The 22971-nt window shown below is 42.5% G+C and overlaps 1 protein-coding gene across 3 annotated transcripts in view; it reads left to right on the top strand.

The window, feature by feature from the left end:
- The window catches only part of unc13bb (unc-13 homolog Bb (C. elegans)), a 106569-nt gene that overhangs the window by 58686 nt on the left and 24912 nt on the right, over positions 1-22971 (top strand). The window contains exons 1-6 of one of the 3 annotated variants that reach the window (XM_029709222.1): positions 15632-18312; positions 18622-18644; positions 21264-21310; positions 21445-21523; positions 22401-22475; positions 22601-22820. In XM_029709222.1, coding sequence (XP_029565082.1) covers positions 15744-18312; positions 18622-18644; positions 21264-21310; positions 21445-21523; positions 22401-22475; positions 22601-22820 — 3013 coding nt within the window. In that variant the 5' untranslated portion in view covers positions 15632-15743. Of the gene's footprint in view, positions 1-15631; positions 18313-18621; positions 18645-21263; positions 21311-21444; positions 21524-21796; positions 21803-22400; positions 22476-22600; positions 22821-22971 lie in introns of those variants that run through there. The other 2 variants (XM_029709223.1, XM_029709224.1) reach the window with 2 other exon arrangements.

Genomic DNA, 22971 nt, shown 5'->3' with positions numbered 1-22971 from the left:
CTACCTGTTTGTATTGTTTCCCCATCTGCATGGTTGGGTTTCACCTCTATGGTAGTTTGAACTAGGCAAACTATATTTCTTATTGAAAGTGTATTTAGATGGATTTACTTGTTTACTGCTATCTGGGTGTTCCCTCAGTGAGGTACCAGAGGGGTTTTCATGTTGTACATGCAGATCATCCCTCTAAGGTCTACTGGGAGTTACTTATTGTTGCATAAACATGTATTGAACAACCAGAATGTGTTACTCTGCTTGGTATTTCAGTACAGTACACAGTTTACTCTCTGGAAAATGTACAACCTTTAATTTCTTGCACTCTGGCCTCTCCACACAACCCCCCCCCCCCTCTCTTCAGACCCCTCTAGTTAATTTCACCTCTCATCCTGACACCATGTAATTGTGAGAGGTAGGCCTTGGCTTCTCTTTGTAAAGTTACACGTGACCTGGTGGCGCTGTGCTTCAGAGGTGGGTAATTATCATTAATGGATTGTTAACTCAGGAATGAATCGCTCTCTCACACAACAAAGAACCTCTCAAATGTAGCCTCTCGTCTTCTCGTGCTATATCAGATAAGTGTTTTCCATAATACAACCCAAGCTACAACCAAATTATGTGTAGTTCATAAGTATGTTGATGTCCAAAATATCTTCTGAAAAACAGAGTTCAGTCTACAGTACTTATTTATTTTGCTCCATGATCCCTGTTGTCGTCTTCCCTGTCTATGGATCTATCCCTCTGCAGCAACTGAGCTAATGGAGTGGTGAATTGAGCCTAGGGGAGAGACTGAGCAACTGAATGAGAGGGAGAGATGCAGGGAAATGGGGAACGAGTGTGAGGGGAATAAAGTACAGCTTCAATGTTGTTTATCCCATTTTTCTTTTGCGTATTTTGCCGAGCAAATGTAGGCCATGCTTTTTCCTGTGATGAAGATGCTCACTTGGGGTGAAAGGATAGTGGGGAAGTGTTGCACATACGAAAATAAAAACTGACACGCCCAGTTAGATATAAAAAGGTACAAGGGAAAGGAATGGGCTGAGATGTTGGCAGAATAATACTGTCAGAAACCATGTTGATTTCACATAGTAGACTTGGTGCTTAGGACTCATTTGAATGAGATGGTGGCCAAACCAGTATCTCCAAACTGTCGCTCAAGGAAATTGAATACATCAAAAAAAGAATGACCTCTGTCAACCTCAATTTATCCTTATTCTCTGTGAGGTCGGTATCTGGGTTGGTGCTGCTTTGAGGTTTTATATTGAAGCCAGTCTGTCTGTTGGTCAGAGACAGTTCATATACAGTGTGAGGACTGCTTTCAGCTGTAGCACAGATTATGTTATCTAAGCATGCACTCGATTAATCAAACTCCACCCGCGGTTAGAGACCAGTGCTGGTCGTAATGAACAGGTTACAGTTGTTGTGCATTGTCTGGTTATGAGGGAGCAGTTGTCATAGCCCTGTTCCATTATGCTAATTGCTATAGGGCCGGTAGAGAGGGGGCCATGTAAACGCCTGCTGATGGAAGGCAACAGGAGAGCTGTAGAGCAAGGTGAAAGCCATACACAGTAAGTGTTATTTATTTTGGGACATCAGGAGGGACTTAAGACACAAGCCTGTATCCTGACAAGACTGTGTAATGAAGTACAATTAGTCATTCATCAGTCAATAAAGGTGTCAAAGGACAGGATGAATCTAATTGGGTGCTACAATGCATCTTAACACACATTTTCACACATTTGGGAATGGATATTAGCTTGTGTGTTTGTCTGGGTACATCAGTGTGTATGTCATATACAGTGCCTTCACATTTTGTTGTTAATCTCAATTGAATCCAATTAAAATTCAGACTTTGTGTCACTGGACTACACATTACCCCATAATGTCAAAGTGGAATTATGTTTTTAGAAGTGTTTACAAATGAATAATAAATTAAATGTATTCAACCCCTTTTTTATAGCAAGCCTAAATGAGTTCAGGAGTAGAAATTTGCTTGACAAGTCACATAAGTTGCATGGACACTTGTGTGCAAAGAGATACAGACGTCCTTCCTAACTCAGTTGCCGGAGAGGAAGGAAACCGCTCGGGGATTTCACTAAGTCCAATGGTGACTTTAAAACGGTTAGAGAGTTTCATGGCTGTGATAAGAGAAAACTGAGGATAGATCAACAACATTACAGTTACTCCACTACTCCAATACTAACCTAAATGACAGAGTGAAAAGGAGGAGGCTTGTACAGAATACAAATATTCCAAAACATGCATCCTGTTTGCAATAAGGCACTAAAGTAAAACTGCGAAAACTGTGGTAAAGACATTTACTTTATGTCCTGAATATGAAACGTTATGTTTGGGACAAATCCAACAACGCATCACTGAGTCCACTCCTCATAATTTCAAGCATGGTGGTGGCTGCATTGTGTTATGGGTATAGTTGTCATCAGCAAGGACTGAGGAGTTTTGTTTTAGGATTAAAAACAAATGGAATAGAGCTAAGCACAGGCAAAATCTTAGAAAACCTGGTTCAGTTTTCTTGCTAACAGACACTGGGAGACATTCACCTGTCAGCAGGACAATAACCTAAAACACAAGGACAAATGTACACTGGAGTTGCTTACCAAGATGACAATGTCTTGAAAATCTTTGGAAAGACTTCAAAATTGCTGTGTAACAATGATTAACAACCAACTTGACAAAGCTTGAAGAATTTAAGGAATGTGCAAATATTGTACAATACAGGTGTGCAAAGCTCTTCGACTTACCCAGAAAGGCTCAGCGCTGTAATCGCTGCCAAAGCTGATTCTAACATGTATTAAGTCAGGAGCCTGAATGATTAACTATTACAAATATATTAGTGTTTTATTTTTCATAAATTGTAACATTTGTAAAAATAAAAAAATCTTCCACTTTGACGTTAGTGTTTTGTATAGATTGTTGACAAATCCATTTTAATCCCACTTTATAACACCAACAAAATGTGAAAAAAGTCGAAGGGTGTGAATACTTTCTGAAGGCACTGTATGTGCGAGTTATGAAGTCAAAAGGGTAGGCACACAGCCAAACGGAGAGAGTGAGTGAGGACAGCGGGAGGAGACCGATAAAGAGGGGGAAATGAAGAGGGAGACTGAGAGCTGGCATTTTCACAGTTTCAGATTAGCTTTGTGCTGGAATATGTCGCCAGAGGACAGAGCGAGCGAGAGAGAGAGGGAACAAGAGAAAGTGAACGCACGAAAGAGTGGGAGAGAGGGGTGGGAGGGATACTTAACTGGGAATGAACTGTCATGTGAGCCTACACTCCTCGCTCCTGCCCTTCCTGTGTTTGTACATCTGGAATGAGAGAGAGTCAACACTTCCCCTGCGTCTGTCAATCTGGGTGAAGACGACCAGTCGTATGTGCTTTGAATGTAGAGCATGGAATTAAATGTACAGTACCCGGAGATATTTAACGAACGAAAAAAAATCTGTGGTGACTTTTACGATTTTGCGCTTGTCATCTATTGAGCAGTTTTCCACATGGGGTAAGGTTTATTGAATGATATGCATCTGTAGAAATTGTGTTCTTGCATGAAGTTTGCATTCAATATTGCACTACATAAAGAGAATGTTTGCTCCTGACTTTTATTCGTGAAATGTACTACTAATAGAATATCTGCTTTTCATAACAAAGTGTAATATTGAATTATAGTTGAGTATTGTTTTTACAAATATTAAAGGACAACTTTGCTCTTTGTTTGCCTTTATTTTACTAGGCAGGTCAGTTAAGAACAAATTCTTATTTTCAATGACGGCCTAGGAACAGTGGGTTAACTGCCTTGTTCAGGGGCAGAACCACAGATTTGTACCTTGTCAGCTCGGGGATTCGAACTTGCAACCTTTCGGTTACTAGTCCAACACTCTAACCACTAGGCTACGCTGCCGCCCCTGTTGCCTGAATAAGAAAAAGAGCGGCCAATCGATCAGTTGAAAACGAACAAAGCAAACCAGACTTTTTTTTTTTCCAGGCCGCAGACCATGAAGGAAAGAGAGAAAAGACATTGCTCTTGGGCACTTCAGTGACTCTGTCAGAATTACCCAGACAGGCTCCTACCAGCTGCCTCCCCCTCTCCGTAGTCTGGACAGCTTACTGTGGAGGCTGAGCCACTGGCCATTCAGACTATATGGGCCACTGGCTGGCTAGGTTAAATGGGCCAGTAATGGTCTTCAGGAGCTTCTGCTGAAAGTAATTTGTGTCTAAATTACATTTAGATAATCAATGTGTATTTTACCTCAACGTTTCTGTTAATCTTGTCCCTGTTTATTTTCTGATTGTCATAGTTAATGGAGTATGATATGAAATGGCTAAAACGGGTCATTTAAATGGAAAGTTAATGGATGTGGATATCTAATTCCTGACAGTCATGGACAGCTGTTATAAATGTATATACATCACTAATAGCCAAATGGTTCTGGCAGGCTAGCTGTTCTTATTGCTATGCATGATTATGCCTTCCTGCCAACTGTGCTCTTATCATGCTAATGCACACCTCCAGAACTTGAGTGGTATTGGACAGAGGTAAAACCTCTGGTATAGGAGCGGGTTAATGAAGTTTCCCACCAAAATTAGTTTTGTGACCAACTGTGGTAAATTTGCAGCAACTTGTGAACGTCTGGCAAACAATTCTAGGAAACTTGTGGCAAACTTTCTGTTTGCTGCAAACTCCGTATGAATATGCAAATTAGATCAGGTTTTTGGTTACTCTGTTAAACAACATTGAAATGTATCGACATAAACCAAATCACATAACTTTAAATGAACTTCAGAGAAAAAAACTAAACATACTAAATGTACAGTACCAGTCAAAAGTTTGGACAGCTACTCAATCCAGGATTTTTCTTTTCTTTTTACTATTTTCAACATTGTAGAATAATAGTGAAGACATCAACTATGAAATAACACATATGGAGTTCCCACATATGCTAAGCACTTGTTGGCTGCTTTTCCTTCACTCTGCAGTCCAACTCATCCCAAACCATCTCATTTGGGGTGAGGTCAGGTGATTGTGGAGGCCATGTCATCTGATGCAGCACTCCATCACGCTCCTTGGTCAAATAGCCCTTACACAGCCTGGAGGTGTGTTGGGTCATTGTCCCATTCGGAAAAAAAGTGATAGTCCCACTAAGCGCAAACCAGATGGGATGGCGTATTGCTGCAGAATGCTGTGGTAGCCATGCTGGTTAAGTATGCCTTCAATAAATCACTGACAGTGTCACCAGAAAAGCACCATCACACCACCTCCTCCATGCTTCACGGTGGGAACCACACATGCAGAGATCATCCGTTCACCTACTCTCCAACTCACAAAGACACGGCGGTTGGAACCAAAAATTCTCATCAGACCAAAGGATGGATTTCCACCGGTCTAATGTCCATTACTCGTGTTTCTTGGCCCAAGCAAGTCTCTTCATATTGGTGTCCTTTAATAGTGGTTTCTTTGCAGCAATTTGACCATGAAGGCCTGATTCACGCAGTCTCCTCTGAACAGTTGATATTTAGATGTGTCTTACTTGAACTCTGAAGCATTTATTTGGGCTGCAATCTGATGTGCAGTAAACTCTAATGAACTTGTCCTCTGCAGCAGAGGTAACTCTGGGTCTTCCTTTCATGTGGCGGTCCTCATGAGAGCCAGTTTCATCATAGCATTTGATGTTTTTTGTGACTGAACTTGAAGAAACTTTCAAAGTTAATGAAGTTTTCTGGATTGACTGATCTTCTCTTAAAGTAATGATGGACTGTCGTTTCTCTTTGCTAATTTGAGCTGTTCTTGCCATTATATGGACATGGTCTTTTATCAAATAGGGCTATCTTCTGTATATCCCGCTACCTTGTCACAACACAACTGATTGGCTCAAATGCAATAAGAAGGAAAGAATCTCCACAAATTAACTTTTAACAAGGCACACCTGTTAATTTTAAATGCATTTCAGGTAACTACCTCATGAAGCTGGTTGAGAGAATGCCAAGAGTGTGCAAAGCTGCCAAAAAGGCAGGCCACTTTGAAGAATCACAATTATAAAACATATTTTGATTTAACACTTTTTTGGGGGGTTACTACATTATGCCATATGTGTTATTTCATAGTTTTGATGTCTTCGCTACAATGTAGAAAATAGTAAAAATAAAGAACCTTGAATGATTACAGTAGGTGTGTACAAACTTTTGACTGGTACTGTACATCACGTCAGAGAATGTGTAGGAATATATGATACATTTTTAAAACCCAGTGAAACAAAGCCCTATTGTCTAAATATGTTTTTCACAAGATAAGATTTCATAAGATAGGATTTATTATTAGAATTGATGTGCACTCTCTGATTGCAATCTGAGAAAAACAAAACGTGTGTGTGACAGTCTTAAGTGGTGTTAACTCAGATCTGTCTAAAAGACAGTGCCAGAGCAAATCAATAGATTTTCACATTCACTGACACACTTTGGCTATCTTAGGTGACAACACATACACACACACCATGCTGTTTTGCCATACAAATACGGTCTACATTTGGGTCGAGTTAAAATATTGTTACACAGAGAACATGTTTTAAAATGTTACATTTGAAGGTCACTCTACTAAGGACATGGACTAAACTCATTACTTGTATGTATTTTATTCATAAAGCACTTTTCACAATCCCCAAATTTGAACATTTTGTATTTAAAATAAATTGTTGTGATAGAATGAAAGTGTAACACAACGCGCTGCAGTAGTTGAACCAAAGGCTAACAAGCCAGATACCATACTGTAGGCAAAAAGCAGGCACAAATGCATTAAAAAAGAAACTAAAAGTAATTTTAGCAGAGCTATAAATCGTGGCTTAAGAGCATATTAGCATTGGAATGAGACACTCATGGCTCATCAGTCTATTGATCTATTAATTCATAGGAACATATCAGCAGGAGGGCTGTGCATCCTCCTGTCACTTCTCACACTACATACAAGAGCAGATACTTATCCACTATTGTTCAGTGGAAAAAATACATGCTCGCAACAGTCTTGCTGCGGGGGATTTTGTTCTTTGCAGCTAATACACTGTGGTCTGTAGGAATTCCCATGCTGGGGCACAGTGGGAAAATTGATATCAACACATCATAGGACTTGAAGCACACATCCAGTGCCCAAAGCAGTGTGTACCTTGCTCCAATGCTGGTCCATTAATGACCGTGAACACCTGTGAGCAGTCCCCAAGAGTCAACACAATTGGGTAGGGTCTGGTCACCTCCGCCTGGTGCAGGTACTCAACCATGTTGGTCCCAACTTGTTAGAGAAATAATTTAATTTTAGAATATGAGGACTTGTCAGGCACACTGACAATGCCATCACACACAATTTATTTGGTATATTTTACATCAATCAACACCCAATCCCTGTTTGACGCCTACGTCTTCTATTCATTTTGGGCTGGGGCATATAGTTATATTTACACAACACTAACCATGTTTCCAGCCAACCACTTTCATTTGGCTGAATTACCTGACGCATTAAAAGTCATGACCGGGCTGATGGAAAGATTAAACGCCTACAGACAACTTGTTTGTTTGACGTAGTGGGATGTCTCTTTTAACCCAGAGTAACCAAAATGTATTACGCGAGAAATGGCGGCGGAAACTCCTTTACGCACAAATATTGCTATAATAACCGTCATATCAAAGTAACCCTGGACAAGCACACCTGATTCAACTTGTCAACTAATCATCATGGCCTGAGTGAGTTGAATTGAGGTGTGTTTGTCAAGGGCTAAAACGAAACTGTACTGTTGGGGGTACTCGAGGACCAGGGTTGGCAAACACTGGGCTAGAACGCATGTGCCAGAGGGGGCACATTTGCTATATAATGCAACCGCAACCGTTTGACAAAACTATCAGTAGAGTTGAAAATGCAATGTAAACCCATTGAACTTTTTTTTTATTATTAGGTACATGAGAATTTAACAGCAAAAGTTATTTTTATGTGCACTTCGTCATCACGCATAGCCTTTTATCCGCAAAAGGTCAGTTTGCTGGAAACATCACCGGTGGGAAAATGCGTATATTGTTTTATGCAGATTTTTTTTATATTTGCATTTAAATCTGTCGCAAATTGAATGGAAATCTACCCAATGTCTTTGAGTGTGCAGTAATGCGTAACAGATTCTGGAATGCTGTTCCTTTCATTCAAGGTTTACAAAAGGCCATCTAATTTTCCCATCAATCTCCCTATGCTTATCCAATATAACAACTAACAGGCTGAAAGTCAATGAAGGGCTTTCTGGTCTCATTGAAGCTGGGTCAGAATGTCTTCCTGCCTAATTTGTATACTGGTGTTGGGAGGACCACTGTCAGAAGTCTTAAAGCGATGTCACCTTGTGTATCTGGAGAGAAGAATGTTTAGTGAATAACTTGATAGTTTCAGGCTAAAAATTAATGAGCATGTGAGGTACTATACCTGCACTTCCAATATAAGTATTTAGGTCTGTTTCTCTCTGGGCTGGCAAAGCAAAGTTTTTTTTTGGTCCTTGAAGACTGCAATCTGGTACCAGTGAGTTTCCATGAGCAGTCTGGGTTTGAAATGTAGAAGTCCTGAACAATCTGTTGTAAAGCAGACTAACTTTTTTTGTAATATTTTATTACCGCCCCATATGACTTCAAATTGCGTTATGTTGTAGCCAGACAAACGATTACTTTTCCGTTGCAGTTGATCGTTAGTCTGGCTAACACCTAACTCTTGAAGTCCTCCTGACTTCAGAGTCTGGAATGGCTCTTTGATGTTGTCGGCGCAATGCGTCGATAATGAAGGGGGCTGTGCTTTTACTGGTTGGCTGTCCTCTGTCTTTCTCACTCAAACAGCCATACACTGAGTACTGCCCACTTCTATTACAATGGTTGGATTTTCAGATCCAAACAATGAGAGGTCTCAACCCCGAGGGAAAAATAAACATCTGAGAGAAACAATCAAACCCTGTTGTGCAATTTATTAGAACATATTGCATTAACAAACAGCCTCCTTTCCAGACCAGTGTGGTCACAGCTCTCCCTGCGCTGTGAGTCACGTGGGTTGCGTCAGCCAGGCTAGTTAATCCCAGCAAACAGAATCAAATTCAAGTCTGTTTTTGTAAAAAATGTAATCCACCATGGCCTGGAGTATCCAGCAGACGTGGATACTCTCTGACTATCTCAACTGTCTTGGCCCCATTCTGTCTGGTCCACTGAGCCCTCCGGATCATGGTCTCCTTCATGTACTCTGCAACCTGGTTGGCTGGCCAGATGTTGTTCAACCACTTGGTCGTCTGGGCTGCGCTCTCATATTTGACTCTGTTGTGAGCACAAAGTATTCAATAAATAATAATACTCCTTTTAACAATCAGTTCTCAAAATACACAAATCTTTCAACATATACCTGGCAAGACCGGCTACTGCTCAAGCTTGGTGTGTCCACAGTCCTATGTGTGTCCTGAGGACCTTCCCTTGTATATCAAAAAAGGTGGCGTTTACAGAATACTCACTGCGTGTAAGGCTTATGTTCTTCTTTAACTTTAGGCTATAGTTGAGTCGCTAGCTAACATGCTACTGAACCGTGACACTAGCATATTGACATGCATATTGGTATTAAAAGACTGCAACGTATTCACCTAAAAATGTTTTTAGGCAAATCATTAGTTATCTAGCTACCTAATCACATGAATTGTGCAAAAATATGATAGTTAACATGAACTATTTAAGTGCTAGCCAGCCAGTCAGTCAGTGGCGCTGACCGATTTTGAAACTGGTATCACAAAAATGTTTTTCACTCTATCCCATAAAACATGACATTGCTAACTAGGCACCATTTAGCTAATAAAATGTTAGGAAGTTTAATAATAAGTTACTCTCACCGGACAACTTTGGCAGGTACTGTAGCTAGCTAGATGGATTGGTTTCTAATTTCCAACAGATGTTTCTCATTTCTAATCCCCTTGATTGGTCAGTAACGCTTACTGGTCTTGGAACTCATGTGTTTACCACAAATGCTGTTGGTAAACTGTTTGCCACTAGTGGAAATAAATGTTGCTACCAAAGGTTTGCCACAGATGCAAATAGAATCTTGGGAGAAGTGTCTGCCAGAAAAAAACCTTTTGGCAAACTATTTCATTTGTAGCATATTTGCCACAAACTTGCTGGAGATTTGCAGCAACAAATTCATTTTTCTAAGGGAGGGCCTTCTATGCGTTTAGAGAAGGCCTAAGGATTTATGAAATTATTTGTAGTTTTAAAATACAGATGTATTTTTAATTTCAATACTATTTCAATGATATTCAAATTCTATTTTTCTTTTCAGTGATATTCTGATTTAATCGCTTCAGTTTGTGTTGGAATGGAAAGGGTTAACACTGAAGAGAAAGATTCAATCAGAGTTTTCTTTGGTGGTCTTTTGGGAGATAAATCCTAGCCAAGTCAGTCATTTGCTCTCAGAAGCTAGAAGGCATCTGCCATTGAACTGTATTAGCAAAGATTTTTTTATAACTAAACCAAGATACACCTGTCGTTTTAAAATTGGAACAAATGAATCATAGTGGACAGAACAAGCAAGGAGGTGGGCAGAGCCAAGCACGAGCTAGCGAGATCTTATTGGCGTGTTCTAGCATGCATTTGCATATTACCATTAGGGAACATCTGCTCTTCCATATTTGGTAGTGAGTTGAAACTCCAAGTGGATGCTTAACATTTATACATCCGGTGAAATATCTGTCTCATTGTTCGATCTGTGGTATTAGGGCAGAATTTTGGAGTGACAGTGGAATCAATCAATAACATTTTGACTTGTAATAAGTGGGACAGTTTCTGCAGAAACCTATGGAAACGGGTTTCCCACGGCCTCGCTAGCTAGCTTTTGTTGTAGGCAAGGGGTATTCACCTGGGGTTGGCGAACCCCTAGATACTGCTGAGGATTTTTATGATCTCTAGCAACAACAGAATAAACAAATTACATTCCTACAGAAGAAAAGAGGAGAATGTCTTTCTAATGATGATTCTCAACTCCTAATCTTGAGCAAATTACACATTGGAGCCAATTATATTTACTGGAGTATCTGACATACAATAGGCTTTGAAAAAGCACCCTGCGAATAGGTTAGCAGTGTGGCAAGTGCTGCTGGTAAGCTTTCTTGACTTGGACTTACATTTTGCCAACACATGGTTAACATTTGTTAAACCAGCTAAACAGCTGCTCTTAGTGAAAATGTGTTTGGAGTTACCTTTTGTAGCCAGTAGACTATGTTAAAGTTTACACTCCCTCTTCCAATTATAATGTGGGGAGGTCAAAATAATGAAAAATGATCTACCAAATCAATTCATATTAATATGTTGATTACTTCTCCTTGCCTTTGTCATTCACTTGATGATACGAAGAGACGTGAATTTGTTTTGTTTTTGCTAACGCATGATGGGTGTCCCTGGGTCACCGGTTTGTCTAGGAGGGGTCCCATGGCAAGAAAATGTTGAAGACCCCTGTTCTAGGCTAGTGTGCAGCGACTGCAGCAGGTGTTATCGAAGAGGATGGTGCTAATAGCTTCACCCTTTTCAAGATTAACTTTGAACAGGAAGTTAAGTTTCATCGTATGGTGCGTGAAAGTGTTTGAATTTTTTTTTATTGCATCTCACTTGCTGTTAGCTATCTCTTTGAAAGTAACTTGTGTGTGACACATTGCTGCATTTAAACTTTAGCTGGCCGGTTACTTTGTGTGCTAAACGTGAGATTTTCTTGCGCTGGGAACTAATATTTGTACATTTTGGTTGGGAAATGCTTAGCCTAATAGTTGTGTTTTTGTATTCTTATGATTGGGACCTACTGGCTTTTTTTTTTTATTGAATATTTGTAGCTACCTTTTAAGTAAATACCTGAAGTCAACTTGTGCAATACGTTAGGCGATGAAGCAGATCGCGTTCTTCATTTCACCTGTCACATTATTTTACATTATGAAGCTTACCGTAGATCCCCAGAACAGTTGAGCCAGTCACGTGTTTGTAAACGGCACAACTGGAGAAAGCAGGAACTGGGAGGAGTAAGGAGTTGGCCTGCCTCAATTCTGAAATAACTTTATTTTGATAAGCTTGAAATGGGCATGGTCTACTAAACTTAACAACCAATAACGCATATCTAAGTTTAGCTTTCAGGTTGTTTATCAAAGTTATCTGGCTAACTCATTGATCCTGCTTTTGTAGTACACCCTCCTGGTGAGTCCAGCTGTTTATTTGGTTTAACTTGCTTACGAGCCCCTAACCAATAATGCAGTTTTTAAAAATACGGATAAGTATAAGAAATAAAAGTAAAGTAAATAAAGAGCAGCAGTTAAATAACTATAGCGAGACTATATACAGTGGTACCGGTACAGAGTCAATGTGCGCGGGCACAGGTAATATGTAGGTAGAGCTATTAAAGTGACTATGCATAGACGATAACAACATAGTAGCAGCAGTGTAAAAGAGTGGGGGGGCAGGCAATGCAAATAGTCTGGATAGACATTTGATTAAGTGTTCAGGAGTCTTACGGCTTGGGGGTAGAGGATCAGTTGCTATCCCAGGCAGTGATGCAACCAGTCAGGATGCTCTCGATGGTGCAGCTGTAGAACCTTTTCAGGATCTGGGGATCTGATACTATGTTCATGTTCTTTTTCTTGATTTGGGCATTTGGTACAACATGTTGTAACGTTTTTTTCCCCCACTGAAGGCCGAGGACCAATACCCACGTTTCGTCACTGTCTCCTCCTATATTTGTACATGCTCTTAGTTTCTCCGCCTTAACACCAGCCAGAGAATTACTCCCCTATCAATTTCAGATGGGAGCAAAGCCGTTTTTGCAGTACTTTTGTGATGTTACATTGTGAACTTGCGTCTAATATAGTACTAGGCATAGGAGGCACGTCCATAAGGTACATTGAATTAAATTGTCAAAATGATATAGCCTAATTAGCCTACTCCTGTCAATACAGAAATCAATTAAATCATAAAAAATGGGCTACTACACCAGAAAGCATGATTTGGCCACAGAGGATCATTGGCTGCTGTCGGAAGGGTGTGCATGTTCAGTCTTTTATCATTTTTGGGTCAGTGCTACTTGAAAAAAAGAATTCTGACAATTTCGTCCTCGGTTAGATGGATTTCATAGTGTATTTGTCTCCCCTTGTAGGCCTATTATATGCACTAGACAATGTTTTTATGTGCAACTCAATATTGGGAAGGTGTCCTTAATGTTGACTATACTCGGTGTATGTTTTATCTTATTGGTCAATTTCATAGATATGTTTGGTATGTGCTCTAGCTACAGTATATGCATCAAACTCCAGTCCAGTTAGACGTAGATGATAAACGAGCTCAAAAGCTGACGGGAAAGAAAGTTAAGCCAACAACCCTGTGCTCTGTCGGACACAGACTTTTTGGTCTGGGCAAATGGCCACAGAACCACACAGAATGATGGTGGTTAAACTGACCATTCTGTCATTCAGTCACAGACAGCAGCACGGGGAGGGAAATTGTGCAGCACTGATTCCCCTCAGCGGGTTGGTTCTTAACAGCATAATGGCACACAGTGAGTGGATAGGGTTTGGCTTTCACTGTGTCTGAGCTGCTTCAAACAACCAGGATCAGTGGGGATGAGGGTTAGATGAACAAGCAATGAATCCTTAAATGCTAGTTGGCTGTTGCGTAAGTGCGTGTTTACTTATTGCCTCACGATAGAGTACATTTGTGGATTTCCATGTACATTCAGGTTCATAATTATTGGCACCCTCTAAGAATCTGTTCTATGTGCTCTATTTCTATGCTTCCCGGTCTTAAGTTTCGTTTTTTGCGTCTTTTGCACACTAGCTTCAAACTGCAGAAAATATTTTGGGGGGGATTTAATGACCAGATACTGTATTTTACAGCGGTTTAGATGGTACAATGATTAGCTACACTATCCATTGCTTGTATTATCACAAACTGATATTTTAGCAACAAGGAAATGGCAGTTCGATTTCTATATTTTGCACCTTTAAACAAAATATATTTCTCTGAGCAATTGTATTAGTAACAGCCCCAGACCATTATTCCTCTTCCACCAAACTTTACAGTTGGCACTTTGCATCGGGCAGGTAGCGGTCTCCTGGCAGCCGCCAAATCCAGATTCGTCCGTCTGACTGCCAGATGGTGAAGCTTGAGTCATCACTCCAGAGAACGCGTTTCCACTGTTTGAGTCCATTGGCGCTTGGCATTGCGCATGGTGATCTTAGGCTTGTGTGCGGCTGCTTGGCCATGGAAACCCAGTTCATGAAGTTACGGACAAACAGTTCTAGTGCTGAAGTTGCTTCCAGAAGCAGTTTGGAACTTTAGTGAGTGTTGCATCCGAGGACAGACAATTTTTTTACGAGTTACGTGCTTCAGCCCTTATCGGTCCCGTTCTGTGAGCTTGTGTGGCCTACCACTTTGCAGCTGAGCCATTGTTGCTCCTAGACGTTTCCCCTTCACAAGAACAGCACATACTGTTGACCGGAGCAGCTCTAGCAGGGCAGGATTGTGAAGAACTGACTTGTTGGAAAGGTGGCGTCCTATGATGGTGCCACGTTGAAAGTCACTGAGCTCTTCAGTAAGGCCATTCTACTGACAAGGTTTGTCTTTGGAGATTGCATGGCTGTGTGCTTGATTTTATACACCTGTCAGCAACGGGTGTGGCTGAAATAGCCGAATGCACTAATTTGAAGGGATGTCCACATACTTTTGTATATATTGTGCATCTCTACTGCAGCTGGTGTGCACAAAAATTACCCTGACTCAGAGGAGAGAATTGAGCTGTCAACTAATTACCAGGCTGTCTTCTGATCATGTCCTAATTATAGAGTTTATACCAGCTGTACGGTGTCTGATCATTTCCCTGCTCCTTCCTTCTCCATGACTGAAGAGAGGGGGTGAGTGGCCAACCCACTGATGTACAGAGCATTGGTTTGACTCACAATGACCCCCAATATCAATGTGTGGTTTTTATCACAATTCCACGCTCCACCATAATCTATCTCTCTGGCGTTGCAGAGATGAATGCCCTCTACTCCCACTCTCCCATGCCTGAGTGTCTGTGTTTTGTCTGTGTGTGTTTTGTATGATTCGGCCGGCAGTGTAAATAGGAGTGCATTGGCATGAGCTAGCTAAGTTCTTATGTGCGTTGTTTGCAAACCATATAGAAACTGACTCCTCAAATAACTCATCCAGTCATCCATTGCAATTTGACTTATCTTGGCTATAGCACCACTTATTTAATTAGTTTTTTAATGATATCACCAGACATTATATAGCAGCAGGAATCTGGTGTTTTTCTCTCTCTACTTTCTGGTCTGTTGGACTGAAAAATGTGTATACTGGCAAGGTCTCAAAATGAAGGTGGAATTATAAATATGTTTATTGATTCTCTGAGGGGTTTGTGTACTGTATGCCAATGACTGAAATGTAAAGGATGAAAGGGCTTGTACGCATGCATAAGGGAAGGTTCATGTTGATAGGAAACAAGCATTGCAAAATAAAAAAAATCATTGTGTATATAATAATGTTTAGAAAAACAAACTTGTATTATTTCTCTCATGTCTCTGTCTTCTCTGCCTTGCCAGTCATGGACAAGGCTCTGTGAGCAGATCAGTCTCTTCTACATCATCAGGATGTTGTGTGGTCACACAAAGAACTGAGGCCCAGGGTGCTGGTTGGCCCCTGAGGACGAAGACCAGGAAGCTTACCCCCCAGACAGATGTTCTCTAGGGGCCACGAGAGGGGCCTCGGTGGACCAGATGAATCCAGCGATGTAGAGGCACCTCAGAGTCCACACAAGTGGTCCAAGAGGAGGGAGCTGGGGGGTAAGAAGAGCACTCAGAGCCCCAAGGTGGGCCGGAGCCTGCGGAGGAAGTTCCAGAAGTTCCTGCAGGGCCCGGCAGGGCCGGGGGAGCCCTCCATCCACCACCAGCCCCAGGATCTGCTCTCCCCTGTGGAACAGGACATGTTTATATGCGGCCTGAAGAGAGACCCCTCCAGTGGGGAGTTCACTGGACTCCACTCCTCCCTGCCCAATGGCCGAAGTCACACAGGGACTCTAAACCTACCTGTGGCTGGGGATATGGCGCTGAACAGAGAGTGCTTCATCAACGCCCCCGGTACTGTAAGTACCAACGGCCCGACCGCAAGCCTACCCACCTCTCCCTCTGGAGAGAACAGCAGCGCTGAATGTCAGGATGGGATCGGGGTTGTGGAGGACACACACATGCCTTCTCCTAGTGAAGGGGAAGAAGAGGAGGAAGATGAGGGAGAGAAATGCTCCAGTGACATCGTCGAACACATCTTGAAAGAGCTGAGAGGTATCAACAAGATTCAGGAGGAGATCGCAGACCTGCGGCAGTACCTGACCTCTGTGAGAGGCTCAGTGGACGAGGTCTCCTGCTGTGTGGATGCAGTGCTGAATGAGATAGGGGAGCTCTACTCCTCTGGAGCCTCAGCACCAGGACCCCAGACCCCTCAGAGGCTTAGCGTCAGACGTGGCAGCCCGGGCAGTCAGAATGTCGTCACAGCCTTCCACAGGAGGGCCACCAGTCCTTTACTGGAGCGCCGGCAGGGGTCTTGGGACAAAGACCCAGTGATGATGATGGTGCCACCACAGGGGTCACCTAAAACATGGAGAGAAAGGTTAGCTCCTTGCCAACCCGAACCAGCCGACCAGGAGAATTCCGACCACAGCTCAGACGTGCCCTCTTCACGACCAGGGCCAAGTCAAGCCAGCCTCTCCTACCTGGAGAAAGGGTATGCCCATGACTGCCCAAGCACCAGCTCCCTGTCGTCAGGCCACAGCTCCAACACTCTGGACCGGGACGCCAGGTACCGCTCAGTTAAGGCCAGGCTATGGCAGAGTGGCTGGGCCTCGGCAGGCATGCAACACAGTGTGAGTGGAGATGGGGGGTGGAGCGAGGAGAACGGCTGGAGCGAAGAAGACATCTACTCCTGTCAGAACAGTGGGGAGGAGGTGGAGGACCACTGTGCAGGGCCAGGTGGCTGGGACAGGTACACCACAGGAGAGACCAGCAGCACCCCAGGCCAGTCCTCCCACAGCAGCTCAGAGCACCTGTCCCTGCTGTTCGGCATCCACAAGAACTCCCCCTCCAGCTCGTCCAGTGTGGTGGACTGGCGGCACCCCAGGCAGCAGGGCAGCAATGGACACCTAGTGTGTGACTGTTCAGCCAACTGCCCATACTCTCGGAGCTCCGGCTACCACACAATGGACGCCTATGCTGATGTGGGGAGCTGTGGGCCGTCCAGGAGCATGAGTCGCTCCACTGTGCTGCTCACAGACTGTGATGATGGCTACCTGGAGCTGCACTCCCCCTATGACCGCTATACGTCCTCTGCTGACACCCTGGATGTGGGATCCGTTGAGAGCCTGGACAGGGAGTGGACTGAACAGTCTGTCCCAAGAGACGATGCAGGAGAGTGGGGGTCGGGGAACCTGCCTAGCCCTGAGCCTGAGAACACCCAGCTCCTCAATGTGGGATTTGATGTGAAAAGCATTGGGAAGGCTGTGCTCACCTTTAGGTCTGCTCTGAAAGGGGCTCTGAGGAAGCTGGAGGGATCAAGCCTAGAGCCTGGCAACGATGACAGTGAGTCAGAAGCAGCTCCCTCTCCTGTCAGACCTTGTTCCCCTGAACCCCCGGAGGGAGAGATCACTATGCCAACTGATCACGTTCGCCCTGTGTCTCCACTGGAAGAGTACAGCGAGGCCTCAATCTATGTGGACTGCAGCCCAGCCCAAGAGAACCTGCCTTGCTCCCTACAAGCATCCCCAAATGAAAGGACTCACTCCCCCTGCACCCCTACCGAGTATCACTCCATGGAGCATTTAGAGAGCCAAGGAGAGTATCAGACTGATGGGGAACTGTCCAACCCAGAGCTGACACCAGACCACAGTCCTCCAGGAAGGGCTGGGAAGAGTTCAGCCGATTTTAACATCAGCCCAGAGAGGATAGGGTTAAGTCCAACAGGGTTAAGTCCAACAGGGTTAAGTCCAACAGGGTTAAGTCCAACAGGGTTAAGTCCAACAGGGTTAAGTCCAACAGGGTTAAGTCCAACAGGGTTAAGTCCAACAGGGTTAAGTCCAAAAGGAGAAGACCACGATGGAGCTGATCAGGATGAGTTTAGAGAACAGGATGTTGTTAGCCCTAAGAAGGAACGCCTTGCTAATCTGCAGCGCATCCTGAAAGAAAAGAGACAGAGATGTAAACTTTCCAAAACTTCCCAAGGATCCCAGTCCATGTTCTCTGAGGAGGAGTTCAATCCAGGTAGATCTCTTTTCGTGTGCTACATTATTTGCAAGTACAGCAAAAAAATTAAGTAATCTAACACTCATTCCCTATGTACCTAAACTCTGACTGCTTTTTTCTGACTGCATTAGATGGAAATTACACATTTAGCCCATGATTTATAACTATTAATGTAGCAGTATAAGATATGATTGATCCTGACACCTTGGATTGAAAATTGTCACTATTGATTGCTTGTGTAGTTGACCTGGTTATTTATGATCTTCTTAGATATTTATATCCATGAACCCTAATGTTGTCTTTTTTGATGGATGTTCTTCCTTCCAGATGGCAGCAGAGAAGATGACCAGGTTACTCTCATGAATTTCAAATGAGCTCCCTTTTCAGTTATGTTTTGTTGTTTTCATTTACACAGATATATTTAGAGTTTTGGTGCGACTGTTGCGTTTGCCGTTGGGTGTTTTTATATCGTATGCATGGAGCCAAGCATGGTCCCTTTTGTTTGTCATATTTTCAACTGAGCTGTTTAACTCTTTGCTTGTGATTTATTTTTGAGGTTTGCTCCTAATGAATGCATTTTCAAATGGATATAGAATAATGTTTTGATCGAATTAAAAGCACCTATTATTTCTGTAAACCTGAATAGAGTAAAAGAATGATGTTCTTGGCAGGATCAGACCAATAGAAAACACTGGTTAAGTTGTTTTTTGAGAAGCAATATTCTCGGCACCGGCTTCAGTGTTTACATACAACAGCCGATCCTGCCTGGTTCCCTCAGAACTGTTTCAAACGCTGTCAGAACCTCCTAGTACTGGGAGAGGAGAGCCCCAGAGGGGTCCAGCTACCTAACTCTAGCCCCATTTAATCTGAGTGGAAGAGGAGCACTGGCACTGATGAAACACTTTACCTCGGAGGAAGAGAGATTAAACATTTTTAGTTATTGTAAAACTTCAAAAGAATGATCCAAAACTTCCCCACCAATGTTCTCCCTGTTGTACTCTGAACTGCGCAGCAAAAACAAGTTGTGCCTTGCTTTATCTGCATCTGTACATTGTAGTGATGTGGGACAGCAAACTGCTCATTGTTCATCATCTCCTTCCCACATCTGATTTGACATGCACCCCCCTCTTGCTATTGAGATAAACACATATATACATATACCGGTCAACATTTTTAGAACACCTACTCATTCAAGGGTTTTTATTTTATTTTTACTATGTTCTACATTGTAGAATAATAGTGAAGACATCAACTATGAAATAACACATGGAATCATGTAGTAACCAAAAAAAATGTTAAACATCAAAATATATTTACTATTTGAGATTCTTTAATGTAGCCTCTCTTTGCCTTGATGACAGCTTTGCACACTCTTGGCATTCTCTCAACCAGCTTCACCTGGAATGCTTTTCCAACAGTCTTGAAGGAGTTCTCACATATGCTGAGCACTTGTTGGCTGCTTTTCCTTCACTCTGCGGTCCAACTCATCCCAAACCATCTCAATTGGGTTGAGGTCAGGTGATTGTGGAGGCCATGTCATCTGATGCAGCACTCTCCTTATTTGTCAAATAGCCCTTACACAGCCTGGAGGTGTGTTGAGTCATTGTCCCATTTGAAAAACAAATGATAGTCCCACTAAGCGCAAATCAGATGGGATGGCTTATCTCTGCAGAATGCTGTGGTAGCCATGCTGGTTAAGTGTGCCTTGAATTCTAAATAAATCACTGACAGTGTCACCAGCAAAGCACCTCCTCCTTCATGCTTCACGGTGGGAACCACACATGCAGAGATTATCCATTCACTTACTCTGCGTCTCACAAAGACACGTCAGTTGGAACCAAAAATCTCAAATTTGGACTCCTCAGACCAAAGGACAGATTTCCACCGGTCTAATGTCCATTGCCTGTGTTTCTTGGCCCAAGCAAGTCGCTTCTTATTATTGGTATCCTTTAGTAGTGGTTTCTTTGCAGCAATTCAACCATAAAGGCCAGATTCACGCAGTCTCTTCTGAAAGTTGATGTTGAGATGTGTCTGTTACTTGAACTCTGTAGCATTTATTTGGGCTGCAACCTGAGGTGCAGTTACCTCTAATGAATGTATCCTCTGCTGCAGAGGTAACTGGGTCTTCCTTTCCTGTGGTGTCCTCATGAGATCCAGTTTCATCACAGCGCTTGATGGTTTTTGCTACTGCACTTGAAGAAACTTTCAAAGTTCTTGAAATTTTCTGAATTGACTGACCTTCATGTCTTAAAGTAATGATGGACTGTCATTTCTCTGCGTATTTGAGCTTTTCTTGTGTATACAACCGCTACCTTGACACAACATAACTAATTTGCTCTAACGCATTAAGGAAAGAAATTCCACATTAACTTTTAACAAGGCACACCTGTTAATTGAAATGCATTCCAGGTGATTACCTCATGATGCTGGTTGAGAGAATTCCATGAGTGTGCAAAGCTGTCATCAATGCAAAGGGTGGCTACTTTGACGAATCTCAAATATAAAATATATTTTGACATGTTTAACACTTTTTTTTGGTTACTACATGATTCCATAAGTGTTATTTCATAGTGGATGACTTCTATATTATTATACAATATAAAGAATAGTAAAAATAAAGAACAACCGTTGAATGAGTAGGTGTGTCAACTTTTGACTGGTACTGTGTATATATAAACAATGATCATATCGGTTGTTGAATTTTATCTATTTTAGGCTTTTCAGTTTGGCAACAATCATGCCATGTATGGATCAAATGTAATCCTCTCCTTGTCTCGAGACATTACTTAAAATGCTGCTGTTCTGAAAGCGTTTTGTTCTGCATGTACCATCCAAGAGGTGAAACTCAACCTGCTCTGTCTTTTTCCATTCTCTCTAACCTCTGTGTACCTTTTTAACAAATAAGATTAACTATATTACTGTGGTCTAATTACTGAATCTGAAAAACTAATGTGTGTTAAATCCTACAGGGACGAGATGATGGACCCAATTCCAGACAAGCTTGGATCAAACCAGGGTAAATCATGACGCCCAAATCATTTCTGTCAATGTTGACTTATATTTCGCATGCCTTTTTAATGTGCTGTAAAAGCTGATGCATGTGTTTCTGTGTATTCTGTACGAGTGTATCATTCTGTTCCGTGTCCACAGCGGTGGAAGTGGTTTGTTTGGGATTGACAGCATGCCAGACCTTCGTAAGAGGAGGCCTATACCTCTGGTCAGCGACGTGGTAAGTGTTGCTTCCCATCCGTCTCAATGCTTCAAATCACACTTTCTGTCCTGTCTGTCAGTACATGTTTTTCTATCCTGTAATACCAGAACAAGAGAAGCATCTTGATAATTAAGGATTCAATTGATATTTTCAGCTTTTGCTTGAAAAAAAGTGCTATCATCATAAGGAATCACAGAGCTATCACCCAGTGAGGCACATGTGAAACCAGTATTACAATCTCTCTAATTATTCCCCACAACTCTCTTGAATGCAATCACTCTCCTTGGTCAGGCTATGGTAAGTGGAAAAAACACAATTGCTCCTTTCCTTTTGTAGTCAGAAAAAAAAATATGACTGTATATCAAGTAGGACAAGAGATTGTACACCATGCAGCTGTTCTGCAAATAATGGGCAACAGGGGTTTCATGCTGCACCTGAGTAACCAAATGCACTGTAGTGTTCCTACTTGATATAATCATTTAAAACAATACTCCCTTCCTCGTATTCTACCTCCCCTTAATTCATTCATATGATAGATTGATTTGTTCTGTTGGGTTTTATTCTCCACCCTTACATGCTGAGCCATGTACAGACCATCACTACCGAGGTTTTATCTGAATCCTCCATTGGTAACACACACACCTGGGTTAAGTGTCTCGACTGGTCAGTGATGGTTTAGTTCCTCCCATGTTGTAACAATCCTTACATTAGTTCCTTCCTTCACCCGGTCTGGTGTTTAAAACTCTATGGGCCTTGTACTACTCACTTGGGTAGTACACTCACTGGGTAAAGGTTCACAGAACACTTACAATACTCCACCAATCTGTGTGATCACTGTTTTGGGTTTAGTTGTGTTAACATGGCAACTAACAAGATTTTCCCCTGTCGTCCACAGTCACTGGTCCAGGCTAGAAAGGCTGGAATTACCTCTTCCATGGCCGCGCGCTCCTCCGTAAAAGACGAGGAGCTGGTGAGTACATCATGGGATGCATGTTACTCAACTGAATTAATCAAGACTGTTCAAAACTCACCTGAGAGGACCAATATCATAGGAACAAGTAATATCTCAGTATCCTCTCTCCTCCCCCTCTGTAGAAGAACCACGTTTATAAGAAGACTCTACAGGCTCTGATCTACCCCATCTCCTGCACCACGCCCCATAACTTTGAGGTGTGGACGGCCACCACGCCCACCTACTGCTACGAGTGTGAGGGGCTGCTTTGGGGCATCGCCCGCCAGGGCATGAGGTGCTCCGAGTGCGGGGTCAAGTGTCACGAGAAGTGCCAGGAACTGCTGAATGCTGACTGCCTGCAGCGTAAGTACAGCACAGCACAGCTGAAGCTAGACAGAGGAAGTATGTTTAGGATCCTTTTGCGACGACACAGCCGTATTGCTAAACTGAGCTATCTGATGCATTCAAAAGCCAGTCACATGATTGACAGTGTATGAGACATAGATATGCATTT

This window comes from Salmo trutta, chromosome 23 (assembly GCF_901001165.1).
Source record: "Salmo trutta chromosome 23, fSalTru1.1, whole genome shotgun sequence".
NCBI lineage: Eukaryota > Metazoa > Chordata > Actinopteri > Salmoniformes > Salmonidae > Salmo > Salmo trutta.
Note: the sequence above shows the minus strand (reverse complement) of the source record. Positions and strands in the feature narration are given on the sequence as shown.